Source organism: Diorhabda carinulata, chromosome 3 (assembly GCF_026250575.1).
Source record: "Diorhabda carinulata isolate Delta chromosome 3, icDioCari1.1, whole genome shotgun sequence".
NCBI classification, from domain to species: domain Eukaryota; kingdom Metazoa; phylum Arthropoda; class Insecta; order Coleoptera; family Chrysomelidae; genus Diorhabda; species Diorhabda carinulata.
The window spans coordinates 30,242,884-30,256,825 of NC_079462.1; the positions used below are offsets into that span (position 1 = coordinate 30,242,884).

At 32.6% G+C, this 13,942-nt stretch overlaps 1 protein-coding gene across 5 annotated transcripts in view; it reads left to right on the top strand.

Annotated features, from left to right (window-relative positions):
* Nucleotides 1-13,942, top strand: part of LOC130891741 (pancreatic triacylglycerol lipase-like) — a 45,817-nt gene that overhangs the window by 29,566 nt on the left and 2,309 nt on the right. For 3 of the 5 annotated variants that reach the window (XM_057796659.1, XM_057796656.1, XM_057796654.1), the window contains exons 2-11: nucleotides 2,184-2,340; nucleotides 5,419-5,666; nucleotides 6,780-6,934; nucleotides 7,846-7,956; nucleotides 11,819-11,971; nucleotides 12,412-12,549; nucleotides 12,608-12,695; nucleotides 12,749-12,860; nucleotides 13,067-13,167; nucleotides 13,225-13,431. In XM_057796659.1, the coding sequence (XP_057652642.1) occupies nucleotides 5,540-5,666; nucleotides 6,780-6,934; nucleotides 7,846-7,956; nucleotides 11,819-11,971; nucleotides 12,412-12,549; nucleotides 12,608-12,695; nucleotides 12,749-12,860; nucleotides 13,067-13,167; nucleotides 13,225-13,431 (1,192 nt within the window). In that variant the 5' untranslated portion in view covers nucleotides 2,184-2,340; nucleotides 5,419-5,539. Of the gene's footprint in view, nucleotides 1-2,183; nucleotides 2,341-4,801; nucleotides 4,972-5,418; nucleotides 5,667-6,779; nucleotides 6,935-7,845; nucleotides 7,957-11,818; nucleotides 11,972-12,411; nucleotides 12,550-12,607; nucleotides 12,696-12,748; nucleotides 12,861-13,066; nucleotides 13,168-13,224; nucleotides 13,432-13,942 lie in introns of all 5 variants that reach the window. The other 2 variants (XM_057796657.1, XM_057796655.1) reach the window with 2 other exon arrangements.

Sequence of the window (13,942 nt, forward strand, 5' to 3'; positions counted from 1 at the left end):
TGTAGTTAAAGATAATTAAAATGTTTTTTGTGTTCTTAAAACAATTTTTATAAAAAAATCGATTCGCAATTTTAGTTTTTTCAATATATAACTAAACAGCCAAAGTATTTTTACACTGAAAATATGTAACTACTTTCTAATAAGATATCAATTCTTTTATTAGACAATTAATAGGTCCATTCTAAAAGCTAATTGCTTCAACAAGAATTTTACTCGATAGTGGTATCACTTTTACAAAGTCGTTTCGATTTTAGTTAAACGCTTTAATAAGAAAGTCCATTGTTTTTTGTATTTCAAACAGTATTACAATATTCATTCAGTTATAAAATCTGGCGATCTTATAGTCCATTCATTTAGCAGCTGAAGCAAATTACGCGAATGAAAGCAATAACAATAATTCCAGTGGGCGAAACTCACTGAAATACATGTATGTGCTCGTTTATATAATTTTATATAATATCACCATAAATTCGTAACTTTTTGAGAATATTATAATACATAAATGAGGCTTAAGAGCTTATTAATCTACATTCATGTGCGCAACTTTGAATAGTTTTATGTTTTAAGTCATGATCTGAAATTTAAATATCATACTCACGATGGCGGTTTGAGTGAAGAGTGACTTTTCAATAATTCTTCGTTAATTTTTGCCATTTTTCTGATGCTATCTATAAATCTGACTTATAGATCATTTTTCACGTGGGAAACCGAGGAAATGTTATGTGAACATTATACTGAAAGTTCTTCGTCCCATGGAATGATTTGTGGGTGGTTTTGTTTTCAAAAATAGACATAACAACACGGATGATGCTAATTGTTGTATGCTGATTAAAAGCTCACTCGCATTAAAAATTGAGTACACTATTTTACGAAGGCTGTTCAAATATGATCGAGACAAATGCTCTGATACATTTATTAGATATTCGCAGGGTGATAAGTCCGGGCTGTAAAGAGGATGTTCTAGTATATTCTGGTATTGTATCGAGCGTATTTATGGGACTTGCACTTTCGGGAATATAATAGTGTACTGAAGATTTCCTCTGTAGTAAAGATTTACGTTAAGAAATCCATCCCCTTCGCCTAGTATTTCATCAGCAAGCGACGAAAAATTTCCAGATGCATGAATTTTTGCTTAAAGTTCAACAGTTTGGGAACGCGTCGCCTCGTTATTTTGCAATATTGAAGGTGTTGGTGTATGATACTCTACACTACTAATACTAATGCTGAGTTCAGTCGAAATTTTTCGTATATTCATTTCCGGTCCTCCAAAATGAATATTCTACGCGGCGAATGTTGTCTGGTGTCAAGATGGTTCGCGGTCGATGATCATGCGGATCATTCTCGACGGTTTCGCTGCCATCTTTGGAAGTTTCGTCTCAATAAAACACAGCAAACCTATTCATTACCGAATTAATTCTGTAAATGCTGAAGAATTTCTGAGTTTTTACTGTCTTTCCTATAAAAAAACGAATGACAATAAGTTGCGCAACGGCGATCGGTACTTGACGCTCATTCATGTTCGTAACTCGCGCGTGAATAGTGCGTTCGCCACGAAAACTGTGCCAAACTGTTAGTAAGGTACCCAGCTAACACATAAGCATCGACCTTCAATACAAGAGCATCATTTACATTTGTCTTGGTTTGAATGATATTTGAACCGCTCTCGTACTCAAGAACAAAAATACAGTCTTCATTCAAGGTGCCTCCAAGACAGCAAAAATCTTTATTTTAGCCAATCAGGTCATGGTCACTCATGTACGTATCTTACCATTTTTATTTCCATGCGAGTAAATCAATTTTTTCGTTGGACTAAGTGAAGGGACTATATTAAAGAATAAAAATGATTATGAAAACTAGTCTTTTTTTTGTTAGTCCGGAATGTTTATAGACAACACTCGTAACGTAGAGTCATGTGAATTAAGTGTTATAAGTGTTAAAATAAATATAATACACGTAATTTAAAATGAAGTCCAATCATAAGAATCTATAAAACATGTTGTTAATTAGATTAAAAGAATCATTCCTTTGTGCCAACAATGCGTGTTACACGAATTCTAATTTGTAATATTTTATCAATTCACATTATTATTTAATACGAGGTCACGCATTCCTAATAGTTAAACAATTACCTTCTCTCTTACATGACCAAAATAGACTAATAATGGCATTCTTTCCTTTTCCAGATAGGTAGATACTCACCAAACATCGATAACCACATTTTTTTCAACGTATTAGCTTCAGTAGTAGTGGACATTTGTTCAAGTACCTTTAAAATTCTTACCTGATTGCAATAGCTAAGAATATTTCTTCGGTTATTTTTCAATCAACTTCCTAACGGAGGTAAGATATGTTTTAAATGGTATTTGGGAATGGTATTTCGAAATCCATACAAAAATAATTGTGACTAAGGAAACCCAAATATACAATACGCATATTTTTCATATTATATGTATTTTTTAAAATATTTGCATATAGCCTTATCAAGTAGTATACATTTTTAAAAGATGCAGAGCTTTGGTAGGCGTTTCAAGACAAAAACAATTTTATAAATCTGCTATTCAGAATCAATTATTTTGATTCAATAGAGACTAACTTTAAAGCAGGTAGTCAAACTGTTCAAATAAAATGTATGGGAATTCCCTTTCTGAGATTAAGAATATTCTGGCTATTAAATAACGAGATTGATTACAAAAAAGGGTTTTATAATAAAAATTATTCTACATTCAAATGCTCCCCTTCAATATAATTCCCTCCTCTCACCATTCACTTTTCCATACCTTTTTTTTATTGATCGAAGCAGTGCTGGAAGTCTTCTTTGGTGAGTGCCTTTAGGAGCTCTGCCGTTTTTTGCTTCACCGCTTCCATCGACTCAAATCGGGTCCCTTTCAAAGCAGATCTATTTCTAAAATTTCTAACCTCTCAAGTAAATCCGAGCAGACCCGTTGACGCAAGAGCTTTTGGTCAAGAGTCAGATTTTTTGGCACCAGCTTCGCAAAGACTTTTGTCATGTGTAAAATTTTTCTAACCGTTTCTTTATCGGCTTTTACAGCCTCGACAATCATCCGGATGCTCATTCGACGATATGCACGCAAAATTTGGTTGATTTTGGTTACTGGGCGACCTAGGCAATGGTCATCTTCAGTGCTCTCTCGGCCCTCACCAAAGCACTGAAAAACACGCGCACGAGATAGAGAATTGTCCCCATAGGCCTCTTGCAAGCACACAGTCGGAGTTTTTCTCAATTTAATGAGAAATTTGAGGATTGATACGTTCTTCCCGCCGATATCTAGATACCCAATGCACTACTCGTTTTTTATCCCGCCCTCTAGGCACGCAGTCTCGTTATTTAATAACCAGACCTTGTAAGTAGCTTCAAACCCTTGACCCCGAGTTCTGTTGGTCGGTCTGTATAGAATGTAAACCAATATGTGAAGGCTCTTATTTATATCGTTCTTTTAAAGAGATCATGATAGTAAGTATAATGTTTGTATATTCAAACGACGTTAGTTCCTTATATTCGGAGGAAGCTTAAACTAAAATTCGGAATAAATATTTTTCCACATGTGTTGAATGATTTTTTTGCCGGTATCTTTTTGGCAACACTGTTTTTGACAGATCACGCGTGAATCGTGTCTTGTGTCATAGTCAAACTTGTTCAGTTTGGAGTATAATTTATGGCTGGTGCAAGAATTGAAGCCACACGATCTCCCACAACGTCTAACATTTGGTGAATAGGCGCTGGCAAAGTTGGAGGGAGATGCACTTTTTTATCGAAGCTCATTTCTGGTTGAATGGATACGTGAATAAGAAAAATTGCCGCATCTAGAGTGAAGACCAACCAGAAGCATTGCAAGAGCTACTAATGCAGCTCGAAAAAGTCACTGCTTAGTTTGTATTATGGGCCAGTTGCATCGTCGGGCCGTACTTCTTCAAAAGCTACGAGGGCCGGAACGTTGTTGTGAATGGCGAACGCTACTGTGTGATGATTGACGATATTGTTTGCCCAAAATGGAAAAATTGTACGTGCATGAAATGTGGTTTCATTATGACGTTGCCACATGCCAGACGGGCCGCGAAACAATGACCAAATTGACGACCGCCTTAAGTGAACAGTTCATCTCACGTTTGGGGCCTGTCAATTGGCCGCATAGATCGTGTGATTTAACTTCTTTGAACTATTTCTTGTGGGGCCATGTTGTCTACAGGGATAAACCAGCAACTATTGATGCATTTGAAGCCAATATTGAAGCATTTATGCGTGAAATACCGGCCGATATGTTGGAGAGAGTGTGCTAAAATTAGACAGTGGCCAAAATTGTAAATTTTTTTTGCCTTGCGCCTGTTCCTGGATATAATTTTTTGCTCATTTTGTCTGATGTAGCACCGTACACTTTTGTTAATTGAAATAGCACGATATGAAATGTCATATTTGACAGTTTTACTGAAAAATAGCTCTTTCGATTATTCTCTTATTATTTATTATTTGAGAGAACTGTAAAGTACAAAGATACCGCGAAGTTCCATTTTCCGGACTCAAATTAATATTGTAAAGTCGACTTAACGGTACAGTATGAAAAAAAATTTCATTATACCATAATAATCAACTCTTCGAGTCCAACCATCTTCCAATTTGGCAATAATGGCAACTTTCTGAATTTCAGTTAACTGAGGAATCATTAAATACAATTTTACTTAAACTGAACTCAAATTAATTATTGAGTTATTTGTGTGTGACTATGACAGTGACATTAGGTAGGAACTTTGATTTACACAGTGAAAATGTAAGTGTATACTTTTTCAGTGAACAGAAGAGTGCATGGAAAAGCCTGGAAAATTTCAAAAACTCAATACTGTAATATGTCTTGCGCATGCTTTAAATAGAGTTGCTGAAGAGATCAGGATACATTTTCCTCTTTTCTAACACTGGAATGCTGAACTAAAACCTCTTTATAGTCACTCAGCGGAATGAGCGTGCGTATTGTCTTGGAGAATCAATCCATTTTTTTATTTTGTTTGCCTTATTTGATCTTTATTATAACACGAAGTATAACAAGAAGGTTTATCTTTAGTAATAGTTTATCCTTCAGGAACCCAATGGAAGTATACAATTCAATGAATATAGTATAAAAAACAATCAGCATTGCTACTCACGCCTGTTATATGGATAATACCTAGCGATTTCTTTCAAGCATTCGCGGTTCTGAGTTAAATATATAAATATCCATGGACTACAATGATTACTTCAACTATTTTGACCTCCCAGTTTCCCTCCTGATTAGTTAATTCAATTGAACATAACTTTTTTGAGGTTAAATGTTCTAATCCACATTCATTTGAACTAAAACATTATTCAATTTCACATCAACAAAATACTGTTTATAAAGTTGGCTGAATTTGTAATTTACATTTACTTTCCAGATTAAAACAAATTTGAATACGTCCAAGATCTTCTTTGAACCTGTGACACAACTTTAATTGGCATTTCTACTTGATCCTATATGTGCATGACTATTTTGGGGAATTTTGTCCTGGAAAAAGGATGATAGGGCCTAAAGCTCGAGTAACTAACGTTCTATTCTTCTCTGGAATAGCATGTGCTGGCATTTTAGACAATTTCAATTGGGCAAGATCAGACAAAATCGAAGTGAATTTGCCGTGGTTACCATGTAAGTCATAATATTTAGCGCTTGCAATAGGAATGTGTAAGATGAAGTAATTACAATACGAGGTGTGATCAAAAAATACTAGAGCATTTCTGAAAGGTTGCAAAAACGTTTCATTTTAAGTACATCTCTATTTTTGAAAAGAGCTAATAATTGCTTAGTGCTAAATCTGGTGTACAATGATGAGGAGACTTTAAGCGGCTTAAAACTCGCGAGAATAAAAGCCTTTAGTGTCATGATGTAGATAAATACCATTGACGGATTTCTTTCCTAAATAAGCTTTCTAAAAGTCAATAGCCTGGCTGAATGACTAATTTTTTGCACAGTTACATATTCTCTTGAAATAGAAGGACGCACAGTGTGTATGGTATGTATGTACGAATACTTAGCCGACAGTCAGATCGAACAAGACTTTTTCGATATTTTTAACCGTTTTTGACGTCGGAGGGCGATCCTAACATGAGTTATCTTGAATATCTTCTCGGTCATCTTGAAAATGCTTAAACCACTCAAAAACACGTGGATGCGACAGAAAGATGCATTGCCATACACTTTTTTTAATAAACTATAAGTTTCAGTTTTTATGGTAAAACAAAAAACTCCCTATACAAACCAAGACCACGGCTATAATGGATTGTCTACAGACACGGTAATATCGCAATCGAAAGAGGCTTCAGGTTAAACAGCTAACCTTTGGCGCATGCGTACTTTTTCTGTAGCAATACTAGTCTCGTTACTTCATAGCCACACCTCACAAATCATTTTGTCTATGGAAAACCTTTTGATAATACGTTTATTCATAATTTAATGCTCAAAAGTAAAAATTTTTACAATATTGTTATATTAAAATTGAGTGCAATGTATGGAATGCAATGTTTTTCATTCCTTATCAATTAAAATCACACAATAGTTGCATAATTTGAAACACCGAAGTATTTTCAGTGTAATTATTATTGCAAAACGCATTTCGCAACAGAACTTTCATGGATTGAAATACTTTCATATGAAAATATTTATATTCTACAACTGAATAAATAAATGATACGCATTTTAAAAATTAAATGAAACAAAAAATATCAATGGACTTTTCTATCGATAATTCGATATGTTTTTCAGTTGAGAATGAGACACGATGCTATGATGAACTGGGGTGTCTCAACATAACCCGAACTTGGTACCATTTGATAAATAGGCCATTCAATGTATTTCCTCTACCAAGATCTGTGATTAACACAAGATTTATTTTATTCACTAGACTGAATCCTTCTGAGGTAAGTAGATTTAACGAGTTCGCACGATTATTATAATAAACAGCCTCCAGAATATTAATAAAAACAAATGTGTGGTTTCGTTAGAGCCACCCTTTTTGTCAATGTAAAGTACCTTCAATAAGTCCTGGAGCTGGGTAGTAACAACATAAGTTCTCTTCAAAATACGACTTCATTCATCAATATAGTCATCGGCTAAATTTATTTCTAATACCTCTTCAGCAGCACGATTTGTTGTTGCTTTCATAATAAAAACAAAATCTTTCATTGAATCCAAACTGTTTTTACTATAAAACAAAAAGTCTTCATTAAAGTCAAATTTCTTTCCTTGGAGTATTCTTTTCAGGTTTGCAATTACAGCCAAAAATCACAGGGAGCCAGGTCTGGATTATACGCTGGATAGTAAAACGCTATTATCACGGCATTTCTTCTTTATTTTTATACTCGATCGTTCTTAAACCGCTATATAATAATCGCTTTTTGTAATATGAACAAAATACCATGTACGTCTCAAAATACAGATTCCTTAACCTTGCACCGTGATGTTTGAGTTTGTTATTGCTTTGGGCGGCTCTCGCCCGCTGCTGACTACTCATATAACGATCTTTTTGATTCAAGAGTGCTTTATCCATTATGACAAATCGTGCTATTTATTCCACTTGACTACAATCGTCCATGGTTTTGGTTTTTGATCAATAAAGAGCAAGTGAGACACCCAATTGCATATCAAGATATTGGTTTGCTCGCGTAGTATCTTTTCCCTTAAAAAACGGTGTTAAATGAATGTATCCATTTCTTACGCAAATAGAAGAATCACTTAACCTTCCAATATCTCATCCAATATCAGACTGAATCAAATTTAAGAGAAAAACAAATATGGTCACTGGATTTATATATTATAATGTTTTTCTTAGGGTCAAATTATAAGGGCAAACAATCATTCAATAGAAAGATCATATTTAGATGTCAAAAAGAAAACCAAATTTATTATACATGGATTTATAGACACGCCGTTATCAAACTGGGTAAGTCCTGAATATTTCCATTGTTTTATATATTTAAAGTACAGTAGGAGGTTTATATGAATGAAGTTAGGTGGTTGGGTAGATTCGTTCGAATTTTACACTTTGATGGGTCCAAAGTGTAAGTGAATTTTGTGATAGAACTTTTTCGTTCTTGGTTTGCAGTTAAGAAACTATGACTAAGAATTGGGAAAGATTGAAATATTTGTTTACTGTATCAGTGGAACCTGACCTGATGACAGCGGCAAAATTGGTCAAAAACTAAAATAAACACCTGGGCTATACTTTGTGTGTAGTTAGTTTAGCGTTTTTTATGTCGTCGAATCCATTTATCGAATGTCCCAGATGTCTATTTGACCAATAATTGAATTGGTTGACATTCGGTTCAGCTTTTTCAACTGGATTTATGAATTAAATAAAAAGTTTTATTTTGGGGGGCCTATTTTTAGGAGATGGTGGCTTTACTGTAGAAGGAAAGGACGTACAGTAATAAAAAAGACAAAATAATTGTGTTCACGTTTCATTTATTCAACTTTTATCCACATTCAAATTGGAAACTTCATGGTAAGCAGACTGAGGAATGGATCTGTTTTCTGGTTAGGTTAGGTTGACTTTAACTTAGTTTAGGTTAGTTAGGCTATGTTAATGGGCCGATAACTTAGGAAAAAGATTTGAAAATATAAGTTTTATAATCAAGAAGAACTGTCGTTTTGTTGTAATTCATAAATCCAGTTCAAAATGCCAAAAAAAAAGTTGGTAACTAGAATCTATGATATCCGAAATTCCAAATTAGAATTTTTTATAATTTTAAACCAGACAGATACGGTATTTCCAAAACCTGCAGTTTCTATGGATCGTACTGTTGTTATTTAGATAGAAATGTGTAATAAGTATAATTGTTTTAATTTGGTAGATGTAGTTTTATATTTAGTAGACGATTTAATCGGTAAAAAATTATTTACTGTCACTTCCATAATCTAACTCTGAAATTTTGGTTTATGAATCGAAATTCTAAATAATTAGCTCACAACAATATTTAATTATTAATTATTCAACTAAAAGTTATGAAAAAACATTAATAATTTCGATTTATGTATATTATTTCCTTATTTCTTTCATGTATAAAAATTTTATCACAGAAGTGTTAAGTACGATACAATAATATATAATACTAGCAAAATTTGATATGTTTCGAGATTTTTGGCTGAAAAATATGAGAAATAGTTACTTTATTAATCATATACATTATTTGAATGGTATTTAATAGCATATAAAAAACCTGATATATCCACATTACGTTTAAACTTTCTAAACAATTATTAACAACATTTTCTCTATCGAGATCAACTCAAAATATATTGCGATACTCCAAAGATATAATTAATAGGAATTCGTGATTGATTCAATACACAGAAAGGTAATAAACAAAATTTTCTGTTAGTACATTCCATTTTCGTTTTTGACAACATTATCTCTCTAGAATCATTAGTACGAGGTGCGATAAAAAAATACGACGAACTACTTTATTAAGAACAAGGGAAGAGGTAAATTTAAGTTAATCTCCTACAGAGTACTTATTTTAGTTTTGAATCCGTAACTGGAAGCATTTCTAGAAGACTTTTTTCGGATTAGTTTTCATCTGATTTTTCGTGGTCTCAAAGCTTTTCTCTTTATTTTTTGTCAATTTCGTGATACGTCCCGATCATTACTAGTTCTTAATACATACATTTCTAAACACTATTCAAAGTTGCTACTTCATCCTCATAGCCAGATTTTAACATTGAACGAGGTTTTCAATTTATACATAAACATCTCGCCATTCATTCATATTCGTTCTAAATCTTTTCTACTTGCTTTTATCCATTTTTTCCGTGGACGATCGTTTTTAGTTTTAACTCTCTCTCTCCTTAACAAGGATCCTGTTTCTCTGACCAGCTTGACCATACAGTACTTTGATCTCTGCGTTCGTTCTTCTCCTCCACTCGTTTTGCTTCTGAACTCCAACGAAAATCATCTTTAGTACCTTTCTCACCCATATGTTTGTTTTGTTTTCTTCTTCTTTGTTCATAATCCAGCACTCACTGCCATATAGCATCGTTGGTTGTATGACAGTCTTGTAAATGCGTAACCTAGCAGCTCTTGAAATATCTATCCCATCTCGCCCGTCTTTTGTCGGTTTCTTTGGTTTCACCTTCTTCATTTTATCAAATCTATACTCTGTCGTCACTCTCAATTAGTTCAATTAGGTATTTTTTTCCATTTCAGCCGAGATCATATTCTTTTGCTTTTTTCAAAAAGTACGAACATTTTTTCTAGATCCTTTTTCGTTCTAGTTAAAAGTACCACATCATCTACGTAGACAAATATCCATAGTTGTTCTCCTTGCTTTAAGCCTCTTTTTGTTCCAAAATTTTCCGCTTGCTTGCTTGAAATCCACAAAGAGTAGCTTCAGGTTCAATCCTTGGTTATAGATATTAATCTGAATTGTTTATAACTTATAAGAATAATCAATACGTTGATCAAGATCTCTGTTGTTTAATTATTAAATGATTAAGGACTTTTGAAACTGATTATTTTGAAAACTTTGAATATTTGAAATGCGAAAATATGTCATTCATTTGAAATTTTGTATTGAAGTTAATCATTGCATTGTTATGTGGTCAGACCTGGAAGAGAAACGATAATATTCATTCTTTGGTATAATATGAATATTTTTCCATAAATCAAAAAATCAGTATAAATTTTTGATTTCTATGAATTAGTGTGCAAGAAAATTAATATAAATGACAAATTTAATTTCTTTTATTCATTTGAAGATTTTATTTGTCTGTATTCTTGTCCGATTTTGAATTGATTTAATTAATTGTATGATGCATGGAGAAAATTTCTCATTCTGAAAATAATTTTACAAACAGGTTAAGACGAAATCAGATCGGATCTAAGAAATAGTCTTGAAGTGAAAGATTCGTACACGACACGATTTAGCGATGAAAGGAATATCAAATTGTTACCTGAAATAGATCTAGTACGATTACATTCACATTTTCTATTTCAGTAGGAGTTGAATCAAGTTTTAATGTTAAAAAAGAACTGGCGTGAAATTTTTTGTTTCAAATACGATGCATAACCATGCCATAGATGTCAGATTTCTTGTAAACATAAATCCTTCAGGATATAACGAAATATGTAAATTATTTAGTTGTTTAAACAAATTTTTTTTCACTTTCTGTTAAAGAATACATACGGTACTATTCAAGATTTAATTCAAAAAGAACGTTTTGAATAGTCGTCATAATCTTTTTTGATGACAGTTTGCAAACATCTCCCACAGATACGTGACCTGTGTACGTCTAACGGTATAAGGTAGAAATATTTTTCACTTTCATGGTTTTTTCAATGCCTGCAATAATTAAAACTACGTTTTAATATTATTTTTCCATCTAACGGCTGCAATACTTAAGCGGTTTGGTGTGAAATTTTGCATTTGAGATTGTCCATAATAATATAATTTACTTAATATCTTCTTAAATTGTTATAGTAAACAAAAATTTATATGGAATTTGGACAATGTTTATAGCGAGCAGAGTTATAGTAAAACAAACGTTTTTCTGTACTCAAATTAAATAGTGATCACGCAATCAAACTTTTTTACTATTTATATTATTAGTTGCAACAAAATGTTAACGCAACATAAAAAAATACGCTAAATCAGCAAAGATATATAATAAATTATCATGAATCTACGTTATTTTCGATGTTTGATTAAAAAAAGATTATTTGTAAAAATTATGTTTAGAAAATAAGATTTTTTTTAGAAACATTTCATTGTACATAACATTTTTATATATGTAACCTCACTTTTTAGGTGCAGGACATGAAAGATGAACTCCTCAAAGCTCAGGATGTTAATGTGATCGTTGTTGATTGGGCAGGTGGTAGTTTGCCTTTATACACACAAGCAACTGCTAATACTAGATTAGTAGGGATGGAAATTGCGAATTTAATCAATTTCATAGTGGTAAGTTCGAATAGTAGCGGTTAAAACTACAGGAAGTAATATTCGGTCTCAATTGAAGGAAATTTTAATAGAAAATAATCAGTAAGCACTTACTTATTGTTTATTTGGAAATGGATACACTTTTTTGGAGGAAGAAAACCCAAAATAACATTCCAGAATCTTTGGTTTTCTTCTTAATATTACTTCAATTCTTGTCTTACATTTGTTAGTTGAGATTTACATTTCTGTTTGTATATATCTGCCATACCATACACATAAAAACTTTCGTTATAAACATATATAAACATTTTTCTAATAGGTACTATTCAGAGTATAGTTTCTAAGCGTTCAAATATAATCTAAGGATTTGAACAGCTTAATTATGACGTCAAAAACTAATTACTAATAATAAAAACAACTTCAATTCTTTTTTTCTTTCTATATTAAGTAATATGTTACAGAAAAACTACGAAATGGACCCAAGGGATATCCATATAATTGGTCATTCTTTAGGAGCTCATACTGCTGGCTACGCAGGCGCCTTAGTTCCTGGTCTAGGTAGAATAACAGGATTAGATCCAGCAGAACCTTATTTTCAAGTACTATAAACAATAAGATCTGTAGTTAAAAATCTACTCATTAATTTTTTTTTCCTAGGGAATGCCTCCACATGTAAGGCTTGATCCATCTGATGCTGAGTTGGTAGATGTAATCCACACTGACGGTAAAGGTATTTTCTTTTTAGGTACGTAAATATGAAATTTTTTATTTTATAACTGATTTATACCTATTCATTAGGATATGGTATGTCCCAACCATGTGGACACTTAGATTTTTATCCTAATGATGGTAAAGAGCAACCAGGCTGTGATATAACGCAGACACCCCTCGTTCCCTTAACACTTATAAGGTAATTATTACAATTAGAATGTACTCCGGGTATATGCTAAACAATGTTTATGTCTTTTACATATTTTTCGATAAAATCATCAAATCTCTATAAACTTAGAAGAGATTTTAGCTATAACTAAGTTTGTTGTAATTTGAATGTATAGTTTGCCAAAATTAACAATTTTCTGATATGATGAAAATATTTACAAACAACTTTCTTCATAGAGATGGACTTGAGGAAGCTTCAAGAGTGCTTGTAGCTTGCAACCATGTTAGAGCCATTAAATTGTTTATTGACAGTATATCTACAAAGTGTCCTTATATTGGTAAGATATTCAGTACCACAGATGGACCGATTCGATGCCTATATTTCACATTTTCAGGACATCAGTGTAAATCGTTCGAACAGTTCAAAGAAGGTAGATGTTTCATATGTAAACCAGGTTCAAATTGTGCTATTATGGGGTACCATGCTGATACAACTCCTGGACTTCTCGAAAATAATGAAGTACAACCTCAATCCTCAAAGCTGCAGGAAACTGTAGGAACTAAATATTTTTTAACGACAGGAAAAGAATATCCTTATTGTCGTAAGTGTAATTTTTAGCAGGTTACTAGTGTTATTTTAGGTTATGTTACTAAATTAATTTGAAAGCTTAAAAAAATCGCATCTAGTATTTTCAGATTGTTCTTAGAAACACCACCTTAATTTAATTAACTCTTTGTATGTTTAATCATCTGAGATTTCTATATGCCATTCAATTTGATCAAAAATTTAGAGACTTTAGTTTGGTAGTTTGGTACATATGATAAGAATTAAGATCCCCTAAGATCAACTTCCTCTTTTTGAATTGTATGAATATCCTCCAATGTTTATTTAGATAAGCATTGTAACCCCAAAAATTTAATACATTATTTTGGCAGCTTTTTTTTCAACATAATATAAAAATGTTTTGTTTGTAGGCACAGATAAGAACAAATCAAACACCCCACTACTGTCAATAATACAAAGCTTCTAATGTTTGTGAGAAAAAAAGCCTTTTGTATCACAATAGGGCATCGGCGCATATTTTTGCGACCCCTTTATAAAATAGACTAATA